The sequence below is a fragment of the Glycine soja genome, chromosome 7 (assembly GCF_004193775.1).
Source record: "Glycine soja cultivar W05 chromosome 7, ASM419377v2, whole genome shotgun sequence".
Lineage (NCBI taxonomy): Eukaryota > Viridiplantae > Streptophyta > Magnoliopsida > Fabales > Fabaceae > Glycine > Glycine soja.
The window spans coordinates 17,720,312-17,735,435 of NC_041008.1; the positions used below are offsets into that span (position 1 = coordinate 17,720,312).

At 31.0% G+C, this 15,124-nt stretch overlaps 1 protein-coding gene across 7 annotated transcripts; it reads left to right on the plus strand.

Annotated features, from left to right (window-relative positions):
- The first annotated feature begins 7,017 nt into the window (after positions 1–7,017).
- Positions 7,018–15,101, plus strand: LOC114419036 (auxin transporter-like protein 2). Of its 7 annotated transcripts, none has more exons than XM_028384615.1 (10): positions 7,018–7,618; positions 7,808–7,894; positions 8,174–8,405; positions 8,500–8,685; positions 9,136–9,248; positions 9,364–9,547; positions 9,921–10,018; positions 11,091–11,298; positions 12,655–12,912; positions 14,375–15,101. In XM_028384615.1, exons 3-10 carry the CDS (start codon positions 8,208–8,210, stop codon positions 14,612–14,614), a joined length of 1,485 nt encoding a protein of 494 aa, XP_028240416.1. In that variant the 5' UTR covers positions 7,018–7,618; positions 7,808–7,894; positions 8,174–8,207; the 3' UTR covers positions 14,615–15,101. The 7 variants fall into 7 exon arrangements, with proteins under 7 accessions (XP_028240416.1, XP_028240417.1, XP_028240419.1 ...); XM_028384616.1 differs by having other exon boundaries at positions 7,018–7,414; XM_028384618.1 differs by having other exon boundaries at positions 7,018–7,174.
- The last annotated feature ends 23 nt before the right edge of the window (positions 15,102–15,124 follow it).

A 15,124-nucleotide genomic window follows, 5' to 3' on the forward strand; every position in this document is an offset into this window, starting at 1 on the left:
CTTGTACTATTGTTAATGTTCTATCCGAGGTGGCCATGCAGAGATTTTGGGATTAAATGCCGTTTTGCTATTGCTTACAAAAGCTAAAAATGCTTACACATGCATGAAATTTCAAATATTTAAGATAAAATAAGTATGAAAGGTTAATTTATTTAATGATTAAATAAAACTAATCAATATGTAATTCACGAAGCATCACATATGCACTTGAATAATCCTTAACTAATGAAATAAAAATAATAATAATAAAAGCATTGTCTTTCCACCTCATCCCCGTGGATCTTTAAAAGTTAAAACACACGTATGAAATGGGATTTAAAACTTAAAAAGGAGTAGCGAAAATGGAGAAGAACGAGGACCCAGCTGAAGGTCACCAGTGGAACATACTCCGAGTTTTGATCCTCATGGAAAAGGACTTTAGTCGCGTCAAATCCATTATCTAATCATTGCTTCCCCCACTAAGGCCCGGAGCTTAAAACGTGGATTAGTGAAAAACAGGTATTAATATATATTAGGTTTACTCTTCTAATATATATATTAGGTTTGACCACCAAATATAGGGGCAAATGGTCATTCGCCAAAACCACCACATCACTTTGAAGTAAAAATAATAAATAAAAATAAGAAAATCAATAAGTAATTTAGAGGGATTTGATACCACTTGAGCCACTAATGCTTTCAAGAAAGGGAATGTCTGCCGAAATTGAGGTAAAACATGCTTGATAAAATTTAAACTTGACATTAGCCATTAAGCTGGAGATTTAACCATGAAATTTGAAAACTAATGCATGTATTAATAATGCTCAAATAAATACGTTGTCATTTAGGGCCAATTATAGTTTTTTCATAGAACAAAAACTTTTTCAAAAATTAACTACAGTTAAAAGTTCTTCATTTGTTTATTTCAAATTTCCAAAATAATCAGAAGTTGAAAAAAAAATCAAAATTCTTATTAAAATCAAAAGCTATTTTGAATAGCCTATCGTAAATAATCAACTTTTTTATAATTTTAAAATAGCATAAATTCAATTTTTATTTTTTAAAATTTCTAAAAAAATGATAAATTATTTTACATAAAAAAACACATTTTTTAATCTATAAGAAACTGACTCTTAATCGTGAATTGTTAATATATATATATATATATATATATATATATATATATATATATATTAAAATTATTTACTTTTGGTGATAATTATTTTAAATTATATTTATTTTTAAAAAAATTGATTTACAATATAAAAGTCTTTATATTCATGTATATCAAATAAAAGTTAAAAGAAAGGGAAGACATTTTAAAAAATGGTTGATGTTACTTGAACTCAGCTATTGCCCTAAAAATATATATAGTCCCTTTGGCTTAGCTAGACAATAGAAGATGGGGAGTTTGATGAAGAGTGTGGCAGTGTTGACCGAGTGGCAAACCATCACCCAACAGACAAATCCCTGTTTGAACGGGACAGCATGAAGTTGGTGCCTTGGTGTCGATCAATTTACGTGTAACACACATTTCCGTTATATGAATTCTCCTATGCTCTGCCCAAAAAACCACAATGGCTTTGGAGATTGTGGCTTGTGGGGTGGCTCCACCGTCGCCACCACCGGTTCAATTTGCCTTTTGGATACACCTACTTGTCATACAATTAATATATATCTTCTCAATTTGCAAATAACGAGATTCCTTGGTTGTATAATTTTATTATATCTTCTCTTTAAAACTAGGTGTTTTTAATCAAAGGGGGGGGGGGGGGGGCTAGTTTGAAACTTCAGTGCATATAACCATTTCATCAATAAGCTCGTATTTTTATGTATTATGAAATTAATATTTTAGAGCAGTGTTATATATAATTTTAGAATGAGTTTTTTTTTTATCAGCATAGAATGAGTTTGTATTAATACGAGTGTGTAAATCAATTAATACGAATTGAAATTATTTTAAAATAATAAATAATCTTAAATTTAAATTATAGAAAGGTTAGGTTAAATATGAAAAACCTTTCTACCCATAATAGTTGCTGTCTTTTTTTTTTTTCTTAAAACAAAATCATTTAAAATTAAGGAGCCGTCATTTAAAATTGAGAGGTTACAACAAAACCTTAACCTTCTCATATCTTGAATGATCACCACTCACCAGGCAAATTGATGAGTAATCTCATGCCCTCATAAGGAATAAAAGGTGTGATTTCAACAATATAAAGAGGACAAATTGTATTGCTAGTGTGTAAAAGTTTTTACCCTATCAACCACTCAATAATAATATTAATCTATATCTTTAGTATAATTAAGAGAAATAGTTATAATTTTCTGAATAAAATATGGTAATATAATTAACACAAACCTTAAAGAATGCCGGTTTAAGTGTCCCTGTAAAAAATTCTAAAAGCAAAGCACGAAATTATAGCAAATCTAAGTAACTCTTGAAAGTATATGTGATACCTTAATAATCATCACTGAAAACGTCTTTCCTAATCTCAACTCTACTGTCAAAATGCAAAGACTCCTTCCAATGCCCAAACTTCCATGATTGGAAGTTTAGACAAGGTTTTGAAGATGCAACATACTATTTATAATCAATCATATACCTACAGGCTACATATACCTAAATAGTTGGTTAATGTTAATTTTAGAAGTTAAGACTTAAGAGGCGGAGGCGCGGCGCCCAGTTCAATTCTGGTGTTGATATAGCGAGGGTATTTCTATTAAAAAATAAATAAACTAACATCTAACCTAACCTCGATAACCAAATTTTACTAGTTTCTGAAATTGTCTAATTTTTAGTGTGTTTGCATAACACTGAGAAACAATTCCACTCCTTAAAATCATGGTTGTGCCATTAAAAAGTAGAAATAATTATTTATTGTTTTACCTTCATTATGAAATAATAATTGATTATTTTTCACCGTGAACCTTATGTCTTCCATATCAATTACAAGTTTGATTTATTTTTTAACAGTTATATATATATATATATATATATATATATATATATATATATATAACTATATAGTTATAATTACTCACTTGAAAAACTTGTGTGTGGGTCCTTAAAACTCACAATTTTTTGCTATATTTTTGTTAAAAGTTATTATCTACCGTGTAAACTTGTAAATGAAATTTTAGTCCTTAAATGTATAAATAATAATTTAATTTCTAAAAGAAAAAAAATTCAGCTTGAGTCCTTGATTGTGTAAAAATTGCAATAGGTAATTAAGTTTAGGTAAATAATTATTTTCATCCCTAAATGTGTAGCGTGTTGATAAATTCATTTTCGAAAGATGAATATTCAAATTTTAGTTTTCTGAAAGTAAAAAAATGCAACAAATTCATCTATATGTTAACTTGTGTTCATTACCGTTAATGAAAAAGTTCACGTGACACATTCAAGGACAAATTTGTCAGCGCTTTACACATTTATGGACGAAAATAACTATTTATCCAAAATATAATTTAATCTTCATCTTCTTTCATTTTTAATTGTTGTAAGCATAACATTACAATAAACACAAAAAAATAGGAAACCAAGTATAAATTAGAACAAACATAATGATAAATATAATATTGATTAATAAACATAATTTGTCTGTTGCTCTGAAATTTCCAAGCAATAGACAGATTATGTTAATTAATCAATATTATGCTTATTATTATATTTATTCTAACTCATGTTTGTTTTCATATTTTTTAAGTACATATTGTAATGTTATGCTTGTAACGATTAAAAATGAGAAAAAAATGAAGATTAAATTATATTTTTGGTAAATAGCCATTTTCTTTCTTGAATGTGTCGAGTGCTGACAAATTCGTCTCTGAATGTGTCGAGTGCTAACAAATTCGTCTCTGAATGTGTCATGTAGGCTCTTTCGTTAACGGTAACAGATATACAGATTTGTCGCATTTTTTTCACTTTCGAAGAGTAAAATTTAATTTTTTATCCTTCATGGACAAATTTGTCAACACTCTACACAAGAAAGAAAATGATTATTTACCTATTAAATTTTGTGAGATCATTTTATCAATAATTATCATGTTTTATGACCAATTTGACATTAAATTATATTTTTAAAGATTAATTTATCATTACATTATAAATTTTAAACATCAATTTATCATTAAGTTATATAGAACACAATTATCAAATTCAATATTAAATTAAAATTTTTATTTTCTTACGAACTAAATTGTCACCGATTTAGAAATTAAAATAATCATTTATCATGATCGTTATCTTTATCTATCTATCTATCTATCTATCTATCTATCTATCTATCTATCTATATATATATATATATATATATATATATATATATATATATATATATATTTATTAGTATGAACATTTATCTCTTTATTCCGTGGAATTTATAGTGGATAAACTATTGATAAACATTAAATCTTAGGAATGCCAAAGTGACGAATTGATATTTGAAAGGTAGATGGACATTGAATTCAAATCGCCACTTATAAAACCTATTTTTCCTTTTGCTTTGAACTTTCCATTTTTAGCTTAGATGAGTGGCACAACAGCAAAGTTCTTTAGGCCGCATCTCCTTTTAGATGTTAGACACAAAGATTGGGGAACATGTTCTATAATTAAATTGTCCCGAGCCTTGAAAAATAGAACCATATGCTAGATGCTTTGAACATTATGATTTAATACTTTCAAACGATATGCTCAAATGTGTAGAAAAAACGATACTTTCAAACGATATGCTAGATGCCTTGGACCTTGCTTCTTCGTACGCTTGCTTGACAATATGATAGAAAGGAAAATCCATGTTATTTATTTGTAGAAAAAAAATACTCATCCTTATAGTTACACATATTTTACCTTATAATTTCTTAACTTAAAAATGATCTCTTTTAGTTTTTTTAAAAACATTATCAGATTTTCTTAGTTCCTATCATTACACATATTTTACCTTTAGTCATTGTCATTTTTAACAGTAAAAATTATAAGGAATTGTACCAGATTAAAAATGATATTTTTTAAGTATAAGAATTAAAATGTAAAGTTTATATAATTAAAGGATAAAAACATGTACATTGAGATCCAAAGGTCTTGGTATAGTAGTAGACTCCCAGCTAGGTGAGCTAGCATGTTTAAGCATATTTTTGGTATCCATAATTTTCTTTCATTTAGATTTAGACCCTATATTTTAAAATCTTTATTTTTGTTCCAATAATTTTAAGTTTTATTGTGATCTTTACTACAAGCAACATGCCAAAACACGTGTCCTGCAAGTTAGACCATCTGAACAAAATGTCTGCAACACTAAAGGGGTTGAACACTAATACGATAAAACTATAGGGATGAAAATCAAATCGAAAAAAAGTTATAAGAACTAAAAGCAAAATTATATGTCTGATAAAAATTCATAGTATCATATTACTGAATATATAGCATGAAAAAATTCAAAATAAAAAATACCCCTTCCATTTAACATAGTTGGGATATGTATACCCAATAATCTCAACCATTCAATTATTTGAAAAATGTATTGTATAATTTTCTTGAATTAGTTTAGTTGATTAATTAATTGTAAGATATAAATTATGTGTGCATTAAAATTTTAACAATGCCTTATTTCCTTAGTCATTAACTTCCTTATCCCTTATCCCTTTTTCCTTTTTCTTTTGTAACAGCTAGTATAAATCTCTATCCCTCCCTTGAAAATGAAAATAAACACGGGTGCCCTACTGAGACAAAGTTATAACAAACAGGTCAAAATCTAAACGACTATTGGGGCCAGATAATAAAGTCACGCCTCTTCCCAAAATATAAGTTTTGTATTTTATTATTTTTTTCTTGACATAAAATTATTTAACCCAATAAGTTTATGGAGTGATTAGACATCATGGACTCATATATTATTGGGATGATGTATTTAGTAAAAAATCTTATATTGAATTCTCATCCTACATGAAAATCCTTCAAATCAACGACAATCATAATATAATAAATAAAATTAATTTTTGTGTCAGTTGGTTAGGAATACCTAAAATGAGGAAAAAAAAGCTATAAAACTATTTAATTTTTAAAATAACTAAGAACAAAAAAAAAAAAAAACTATCCTCCCCCTAATTTCATCAGGCCTGGTTCAGGTGACCGGGATGCTGATCTGATTGGTACAAACTAACAATATTTTGTAATAAAGATGCTGAACTCATCCTCCAAATGGTTTGAAGTGTGGAATGAAAATAACCCAAAGAAATATCATGTAAACACCCGTATTGGGAGTGTATTTTTAATTGTCCCCGGCAAATAATGTATGGAATGTGTGGAACTCACTTTGGAAAATAAAGATACCAAGTAATTAAAGATTTTCATTTCGAGAGTCCTGCACAATGTTTTAACTGTGACTGTGAGAAGCTATTTATTGCAACGTGACATCCCTATCGGTGATGAGACAATTATGCATCTGAAGCTTTATGCCCATTCTCTATTAAGTGTTTGGATCAGATCCCACCTCATGACTCTTTTGGAATATCTTCCTTTCCTATGGTTCTTATGGATAAATTGAAAAGACTTAATTAGGTTATTTTTTAATGAAAGTTGGCAACGTATTTTTGAAAATTTATTATATTTTAAAAATATAAAATAAAAGAAGGAAGAATTTGTTATTTCAGGAGTATAAATATTTTTTAATTATCCTAACTGATATCCAAGTTGTTTTTAACAAGAACTGGGTTTTATAGGAGGAAATTAGAAAAATACTTATACTACTCCTATCCAAGTTGTTTTTAACAAGAACTGGGTTGAATCTATGTATGATTCCCTCATAAAATGTTAAGTTCCTAAGAGAGAAGGTTAAATAAAAAATAATAATCAATATTTTTAAAATTTCTTAAAGTGACAAAAATAAAGTAATGCAAACGAGGTTAACCCGAACCCGATGTTCAATGTGAATTTGGTTGGACAGGCAAATCCCAGGTTCACTCTTTATACTAAAGTAAGTATAATAATCTGAAGCCGTTAAGGTTGAAAGCACCTTTTCGGCCTATAAAAACAGAGCACCTTTCATTCACTTCACTCCTTCCTTACAAATCACAAACACAAAGTCTCATTCACTTTGATCTCCAATTTTTTTCAGAAACCCAAGAATCAAGTCAAATTTGGGTTTCATTTCTCTCTCTCTCTCTCCCAATCACACTGATAGAACCTGCTAGCTAGGTTTGGTTACTCCAATCTCCCTCTGCTTTTCTTCACCTTTTCTGTTTTGTCCACGCATTCCAACATTAAAAAAATTGGTCCCCGTTCATTTATATATGCAATATCTGGTTCAACAGTAAAAGGGTCTTTAAATTTTATTTATATATAGTATCAGAGTAGCCTCTGAGGAAGTCTGAACCAAGAGAAAGATAACACAGGCCAACTTGGAATACCAAAACCAAAAAAAGCCTCAAATTTTGAGTGAGTGAGTTCTTTCTTTTTCCTTCTTTCTCTGTTCTTTCCTGCTTTTGCGGCTTCTCGCCGCCTTTGCCGTTTGGTTCTGCCTTTTTTCTGCGCCAATTAGTGGCGCGCATTAAAGCGGTGCGTCTTTTATTATATATAAAACTCTCCCCAGTTTTCAAGTTCCACTACTCAGCAGCACAGCAGCAACAACAACAATAACAAGTGTGTACTGTGTAGTAACTTAACTTCATTCACTATCTCATTGCATTTAAAGCTTCCTTTGCCATTTCCATGAATAGAATAGAGAATTCTTAGGCATATGAACATTTAGCCCATCTCTGCCACTGACTCTGCTCCACAGCATTCAATTATAACAAAGACCATTTTTTTTTTTTTGGTTTTGGAAAATAGGCAGAGTCATAGAGAGATAAAGGGGCTGCTTAAATTTTCAGCCTTTTGGAGAAAGAGACATTACTCACATACTCACTCACCACCGAGGTTAGTGGAAAGTGTGATAGATAGATATCTGCATTGGATTTTCTAATTTCTTCTGTATAGTTTGGCCACTTTTTCTTTGTAATTTTCCTAGTCTCTTTTTGTGTGGTGGGATTTGTTGTTTTTTTTTGTGAAAAAGGCTGCAAAGGAATTTTCAGTGATCTGGATCTGGGGTGGTGTGGTGTGTGTGTTTTTTCTTCTTGGCTTTCGTTTTCTGGGGTAGTGTTTGATCTCTCTCTTTTTTTTTTGTCTCATTAAGTGTACTTTTTTTATGTGTCTCAGATCCATTTTTTTGCGAAGAAAGTTGAAGAAAAAAATGGAAACAATGTTGCCTCCGAACCAAGCAGAGGAAGCAATAGTCACAACAAGCCTTAACGAGACAGAGAGTGAAGTTGGTATGAGGGAAGAAGAGAAGGAGTTGCAACAACAAGATCACTCCATGTTCAACATCAAGAGCTTCCTCTGGCATGGAGGCTCTGTTTGGGACGCATGGTTCAGCTGTGCTTCAAATCAAGTAAATTCAAAATCACCACAAAAAAAATAGAACTTCATAAAAAAATGTCTTTTTTTAAACTTCTATGATGATGTCTGATGAATTGGTGTTTTAGGTGGCTCAAGTGCTGTTGACACTGCCCTATTCTTTCTCTCAACTGGGCATGCTATCAGGAATCTTGCTTCAGATTTTCTATGGAATCTTGGGAAGTTGGACAGCGTATCTAATCAGTGTCCTCTACATGGAGTACCGTACCAGAAAGGAAAAAGAAAATGTCAGTTTCAAGAACCATGTCATTCAGGTATTCTCATTCTGCCACCACTGCCTCCTAATAATCTCTTTCTCACAATGTCTAAGGTTCTAAATTGTCTTCGTAGTTTCATGGCAATCTTAGATATTGCGAGAAGTTACAGACAAATACAGCTAATGTGGCTACAATTGTGGTTGCGATGCGGTTGACAAGAGTCCAAAAATCTACAATCACAGCCAAAATTTCAGTTGCAAACCGTTATTTAAAACTTAGGATAAGACCTTGGTAGAAGTATATAGGACTATTTCACACTGACTAATTACAATGTGTTTGAATTAGCTTTGAAATCACAGAAAAATTGTGTTTTTCAATGCTAAAATTTTAAAGCAATTATGTAATAACTTTCGTTTCAAAGTTAATTGACGTTGGATTCAACTGCTTTTCGAACACAAACGAAATAGTCTAAATTGAAACTCACTGCACTGGATTTCATTATTTCAGTGGTTTGAAGTGCTTGATGGGTTACTGGGTCCGTATTGGAAAGCGGTGGGGTTAGCCTTCAACTGTACTTTCCTCCTCTTTGGATCTGTGATTCAGCTTATAGCATGTGCAAGGTAAAGAACCTTTCTTAATTTCTGCAAAATAATCAAATTGGGGGCAATCTTGTATAGGTTTGTTCTGATTACACAACATCTTTTGCACTTTTTTTGGTTCCTGTTGCAAAAACAGTAACATCTACTACATAAATGACCACTTGGATAAACGAACTTGGACTTATATCTTTGGAGCTTGCTGTGCCACCTCTGTGTTCATACCTTCTTTTCACAATTACCGTATTTGGTCTTTTCTGGGACTTGGAATGACCACTTACACTGCTTGGTACTTGGCAATAGCAGCCCTTATTCATGGCCAGGTAAATCGTTAATTCTGAACCATCCAATTACAAATTATACAAATTATTGTTATATAATTTTTAAAGAAATTATCATAAATGTCAATAAAATTATTATATTTGGTAAGTTGTGATTAGATTTCAATATAAAATTATCTTACACTATGAGTGGGTATTCTATTTTTTCTCATTATTATATGATTTTGTATTAAAAGTTTATATTAGTGTAACATCAATAAATAACATAATATAGGCTTTTTAAACATACTTGACCATGTGTGTATAAATTACTAGATTCTAATTTTATTATTGTTTTTAATGAGTATTTTATTAGTGTTTGAAAACATCGTTGTATGCTAGGATAATATTTTTGTGTGTGGAAATATTATGGCAGGCAGAAAATGTGACACACACGGGTCCAACGAAGCTAGTGCTGTACTTCACAGGAGCCACCAACATACTGTACACGTTTGGTGGACATGCAGTTACTGTGTAAGTTACCCCTTTGGAATAAATGGTCTAATTATTAACACCTAACTTAGAGACATAAGTATAAGTATAATTATGATAAGTGATGTTATAATACATAAACAAAATATAAAAAATAATAAATATTGATAAATTATATGATATGTGAAAGTTTCTAAATATTACCACTTTCACTTTTACCCTTTTCATCATCCATACAATGCTTTGTTCATCTCTTTCACTCGTTTCTTCACAGCTTCTATTAGCGGCTTTTTGCCGGTCATTTTGGTTTACGAGACCTTGGGACAAAATGATGCAAAATCACCTTTTGGGAAAGCTTTGTTCATTCATCTTTCTATATCTTGAAAGAAAGAATACTAGAAAGGAAGAGATATACTACTACTATTACTAGATTATAAGATTCATTTTAAAAATGTGTATTGTGAGCTACATGTGTCATTAGGCTCCAAGAATCACTATAGGTTCCAATATACATCTCATCATTAATTGTCTTTCAATCATAACATTTGTTTCCTTATTCTTATTTTATGGTTAATCACAGTTGCTGAAAGGATTATAAAAGACAATGGTGTCCTATTTTACTAATGAGACAGAGTGTAAGAACATTATCATACTAAGATATAATTAAATAATGTCTCCACTATGAAAATCCTACAGTTGAATGGTCATTGCTTTGCTGCTTTTGTCCTTTATTAAATCCAATTATCTAAAGCCTTTAAACTTTGTAGAAGTAAAAATTTACAGCCCCCAAAATTCCGAAGTTCAAAAAACAAGATATATTAATTATTCACACAATAAATTTATACTTTTCTTTTTTTTTTATAAAATTTGTGCAAAAATGTGATGTTTCAAATAAAATTATGTGATGGGTGGCTCACATTGTCCTTTTGTCTGCCCCCACAGCAGTCTAGTAAAACAAAGTGGCAATGGAGGCAAGAGAATCACAACCTACTTTTATTTATTTACCCGTTTTTAGAAATTCCAATGTCCCTATTATTATTATTATTATTATGATTATTCCTTGATCCTTGAGTTGAGTGTAAAGTAATGAAGAAACGAGTGACAAATGTTGCAGAGAGATTATGCACGCCATGTGGAAGCCACAGAAGTTCAAGTACATATACTTGCTGGCCACTTTGTACGTTTTCACACTAACGATTCCTTCTGCTGCTGCCGTTTACTGGGCTTTTGGTGATGAACTTCTCAATCATTCCAATGCATTCTCTCTCCTCCCCAAAAATCGATTTCGTGATGCTGCTGTAATCCTCATGCTCATTCACCAGGTAAATTTTTCTATCGTTCATGCAATTTTTTGTATATTTTGGTACATAATGTAACCATTTTAATTCAATAGTCCTAAGTCATAAATGCTAGTATTTTTGTTGTTTTAATTAAAAAGGGTAAAATGATGCACAAGTAAATGAAGCTATAAATAAATGAATCCTTTGATACCATTTTACTTTATCAGCTTTTACGTATTAGAATTTGATATTAAATGCTTATTTGGATTGTATTATTTAATAGATTAGTGGATTCTTATATAACTTGTCATGTAGTAAATAGAGAACAAAAAAACTAGTCACATTTCAATTCAAGAGTCTAGGTCATAACAACTTGTATTTTTGTTTTTTTTATTTAAATGGGTAAAAAATGCACAATTAAATGACTCTATAAATAAGTTCTCTGATACTATTTTACTTTTTTATTAGTTGCCACGTATTATAAAATAACATTAAATACTTATTTGGACTGTAATAATCAATAGGTACTTTATATAATTTGTCATGAGTAAATAGAAAAAAAAATGTACCAAATAAAATAGAAAACAAAAAACTAGTCATGTAAACCCTTGTTACTGTAATCCTTATGCTCTCATTCACCAGGTAAATTTTTATCGTTCACGCAATTTTTTGTATTTTGGTACAAAATGTAATAGCCATTTCAAGAGTCTAAGTCATGACTACTAGTAGTATTGCTGTTTTTTGTTTTAAACGGGTAAAATAATGCACAAGTAAATGATGCTATAAATAAGTCCTCTGATACTACTAATGTTTTTTTTTTATATAAGTAGTTACTACTACCTAGAAAACTAGTAATAAATGCTTATTTATAATCTGTCATGTAGTAAATACAAAACAAAAGTCTTGTCACGTAAAGTCTTGTTGCAATAAATGTTATTTTGAACGGTAGTAAAGTTTATTTTATTGTTCGCAAGAATGTCTGAGCATAAAGTTGAATCATAGACTTTTGGGGGGTAATTAAACTTCCAGTCTGATCTTTTGGGCAATGTTAAATTCATACCGTACATTCCAAATCAATTTTGTGTCGTGTTTTTCTGATGTATGTGAAATTACTCTGATCTTTGTACATTCCAAATCAATTTTGTGTCGTGTTTTTCTAATGTATGTGAAATTACTCTAATCTTTGTATATATCAAAATCAATTTGCATTAACTATGTTGTCCAAAACCACTAGTCACAAAAGTGGCAAAACACAGCAAATAAAAAATGCCATGGTTCACCCCCTTATGATGATTTTGTTAAATACGTAATTGACGGGAGAAAAAGGAAACATTTGAGTATGGATGAATAATAGAGAAATTCTAACTAACTCCAAATATTGAATGTGGGTGCATGCAGTTCATCACATTCGGTTTTGCCAGTACTCCACTGTACTTTGTCTGGGAGAAGGTAATTGGGATGCATGACACAAAGAGCATTTGCATAAGGGCACTAGCAAGGTTGCCAGTGGTGATACCCATATGGTTTTTGGCCATAATCTTCCCTTTCTTTGGGCCCATAAACTCTGCAGTTGGAGCTCTTCTCGTTAGTTTCACAGTCTACATCATCCCCGCCACAGCTCATATGCTCACTTACAGAAAAGCCTCAGCAAGACAGGTATAAAATCATTCAATATTTTTTGTACACTTCTATGGCTTCTAAGTTCTAACTCACCTTATTTACATCATAATTCATAGGGTATGTTAGAGTATAGTGACACTTGCATAGGCTGTTTCTTCATGAAGTCTATGCTAACTACATAAAGATGAACACAGGTTCATTTATAAAGTATAAACACTTTTATTTTGCTCAAGGATCTTGTTAATCAGTATACTAAAGGTATATGTGAACACATTTAAAAATCATAAAAATCACATTTTTACGGGTACCAATAAAATTCTTTCCTCTTTCCACTTGTAGCACTTGCCCTTACACAGGCATTAACAAAGATCTGATCATGTTATCTTATTTATTAATATGATGTGACAATATGATAAATCTTATTGAATATATGTGTGAAAATATTTTATACATGATAGAGTGTGAAATTGAACTCTTTTTAAGATGATGAAGAAAAACAAAAGTTTGATAGTTGGTACATAATTTGCTGAAAGGTTAGTGCACTACTGAGGTTAACATAGGTGAAATGTATATGTGAAAAACAATATTAATTAACTCTTTTGAATGCTTTGGTGGCATTATTGTAAATATCTGAATCTAATAGAGGGTATGAGTGTCATAGTGCATCTGGACATCCGCGTTTGGATGGGGACTTCGTATCCCACTATTAAATTAAAGTGGCCTGTGCACGCACAGTCTCAGAGAGAGAGAGAGAGAGAGAGAGAGAGAGAGAGAGAGAGAGAGAGAGAGAGAGACATATGGAAAGGGTGAGAGAGCAGAAAATGTACAAAAGCATTTAAGGCTTGGATTTGGAAACATTAGGAGAAGAATTGAGGACTGGTGAGAGGTCATTTTCGTTCAGTTATTTGCAACAGTCAAGAATATCGTACTATGCCTCTCTTGAGCTGGCGAAGTTGATTGATATCTTAAACTCCCCCCAATAATTCAAATTAGGCCAACATTAGTGGGGAAAAATTGGAACATAAACTCATACCTAAACCTGGTGTTGATGTTGGTCATGCTCAGTTATTATATTGTTTAATTAATTCCTATTATACTATACATTTTATTGGAAAAATAGATTATGTACCGACAACATGTGGATCTTGTACTTTTTTCTTTTGTAATTTTTAGTACCTATGGTGACTTAATGAAATTATTATTATTGCTAATAAAAAATGTATTGACAACGTAAAATAGTTTCATAGGACTATTCAATCACAATTTGTTATATATAATAAGTTTTTTTATTTTTATAATAATTATTTAAAAATTATAATAATGATAATTTTTGATTTGTTGATGGTGTAAAAATTTAGATTATAGTATATAGTCATTAAACTTTGGACATCATTATTGTTCCTATTTTGGGAATTTTGGGAATAATGCAATGGACGTATAAGTAGGGTTCTCCACAGTACTCCTCAATAATGTGACATTATTTGCTTTGTTTTCTCAGAATGCTGCTGAGAAGCCTCCTTTCTTTATGCCAAGCTGGACTGCAATGTATGTCTTTAATGCATTCATTGTGGTGTGGGTTTTGGTGGTTGGGTTTGGGTTTGGAGGATGGGCCAGCATGACCAACTTCATTAGGCAAATTGACACATTTGGGCTCTTTGCCAAGTGCTACCAATGCAAGGCCCCAACTCCACCACCCATGGCAGCAGCACCACCCCCTCATGCTCAACATCATCACTGAGTAGTACAACTCACTCATGACTCACCACTTCAACAACATAATAGAGTTCAGCTGAAATCATAGTTTCATTAATATTTTGTATCATACATGGGCAATCTTAGTAACACTCCCCTTTAATTTGATGTGTGCCGGTTGTGTTTTGCTGCAATTTTCTTTTCTTTTTCTTTTTTCTCTTGTTACACTATATAGGTTTTCCTTTTCTTTTTCCCTTTAAGATTAGTTGATTAAAATTTTAAAAAAAATAGTGTGGTCACTGGGTATGATTCCTTTGCTATAAATGCATCGGCTAATTAAATTGCTTATGTTTTGGTATCTTCCCCCATTTTTTGTTTTGGTTTGGAATTTGATAGTATGAGACCTTGTTTCAAATTTCTTTGTATTCATAGATTCTATCCCATTATAACTTTGCATATTTCCAAAATATGCCACTTTAATCCTACACTTCAATTCAATCTTATAAATAGAGCGTGGACCCGTTGCATATTCACATGGGATGCATGTGCGTTCTTA

Coding starts and splice junctions, on each gene's coding strand:
- LOC114419036 (XM_028384615.1), top strand. CDS start 8,208: ATGGAAACAATGTTGCCTCCGAACCAAGCAGAGGAAGCAATAGTCACA. Junction 9,548..9,920: donor CAGCCCTTATTCATGGCCAG/GTAAATCGTTAA, acceptor ATATTATGGCAG/GCAGAAAATGTGACACACAC. Junction 12,913..14,374: donor GAAAAGCCTCAGCAAGACAG/GTATAAAATCAT, acceptor TTGTTTTCTCAG/AATGCTGCTGAGAAGCCTCC.